Source organism: Merops nubicus, unplaced genomic scaffold (assembly GCF_000691845.1).
Source record: "Merops nubicus isolate BGI_N331 unplaced genomic scaffold, ASM69184v1 scaffold33838, whole genome shotgun sequence".
NCBI lineage: Eukaryota > Metazoa > Chordata > Aves > Coraciiformes > Meropidae > Merops > Merops nubicus.
Window position 1 is genome coordinate 1 of NW_008626918.1, and position 799 is coordinate 799.

The following is a 799-nucleotide window of genomic DNA, read 5'->3' on the forward strand; positions in this document are numbered from 1 at the left end:
GGGGGCGTCGGGGCGTGCTCTGGGCGGGGCCAGCCGCACCCCTGTGAACCCCAGGTGTCCCCCAAATTTGGGGACAGGGACAACTCTACACTCGGGGACATACCAGTGCTGGTGAATCTGCCCAGGCTCCGCACATCCAGGTAGGTCTTGCCCACGAGGATGGGCAGGACCTGGGCGATGGCCACGGGCTGCTGGTAGTCGTGCCTCTGCACCACGGCGAAGGCCTGGGCACAGTCCCACTCCCGGGGGGCATAAAACTCCTTGGTGACCTGCAGCGCCTGCGGAGGAGGTGGGAGACGCTGGGAGCTGCCCCGGGGAGCGGGACCGAGCGGCCGCAGCACCTCAGCCCCCCGAGCTGGTACCTGCATGGCCAGCCCCATGCTGGAGATGTTCCCGATCATGCCGCCCGTCCTCTCCTGCTGGTCGAGGAAGCCGTTGGTGACAGTGGAGAGCGTCTTCTGGAGCAGCTCCCTCAGGCCCCCCAGGTCCGTGTGGTGGTAGGTGCACGTCATGGCCACCACCGCCATGGCTCGAGTGTCTGTGGGGTCCCAGCATCACCACCAAGCCCTCCTCCAAGAGCGGGGCTGTGGGAGTGGAGGGGATGGGGGGGATGGAGGGGACCCTTACCCACACTGAGGAAGCTCTCTGGGTTCAGGATCTTCTTGGCCACGGCCTCAGATGCCTCTTCGTAGCTGCCCGTCTGCACCAGGCACAGGGCCAGGGTGCCCAGGCTCAGCTGGTACAGGGAGGTCTTGGGGACACCATCCACCTCTGCGAAGCCAAGCACAGTTTGCTGGTG

General features: G+C 66.2%; 1 protein-coding gene across 1 annotated transcript; it reads right to left on the reverse strand.

The window, feature by feature from the left end:
• Positions 1-103: 103 nt before the first annotated feature.
• On the reverse strand, positions 104-751 carry LOC103778571 (gastric intrinsic factor-like; the record flags this gene model as incomplete). Its single annotated transcript, XM_008946161.1, has 3 exons — positions 104-278; positions 363-538; positions 628-751. Coding segments are annotated over 3 exons (475 nt in total), but the record flags the coding sequence as incomplete, so codon positions are not given.
• Between the last annotated feature and the right edge of the window lie 48 nt (positions 752-799).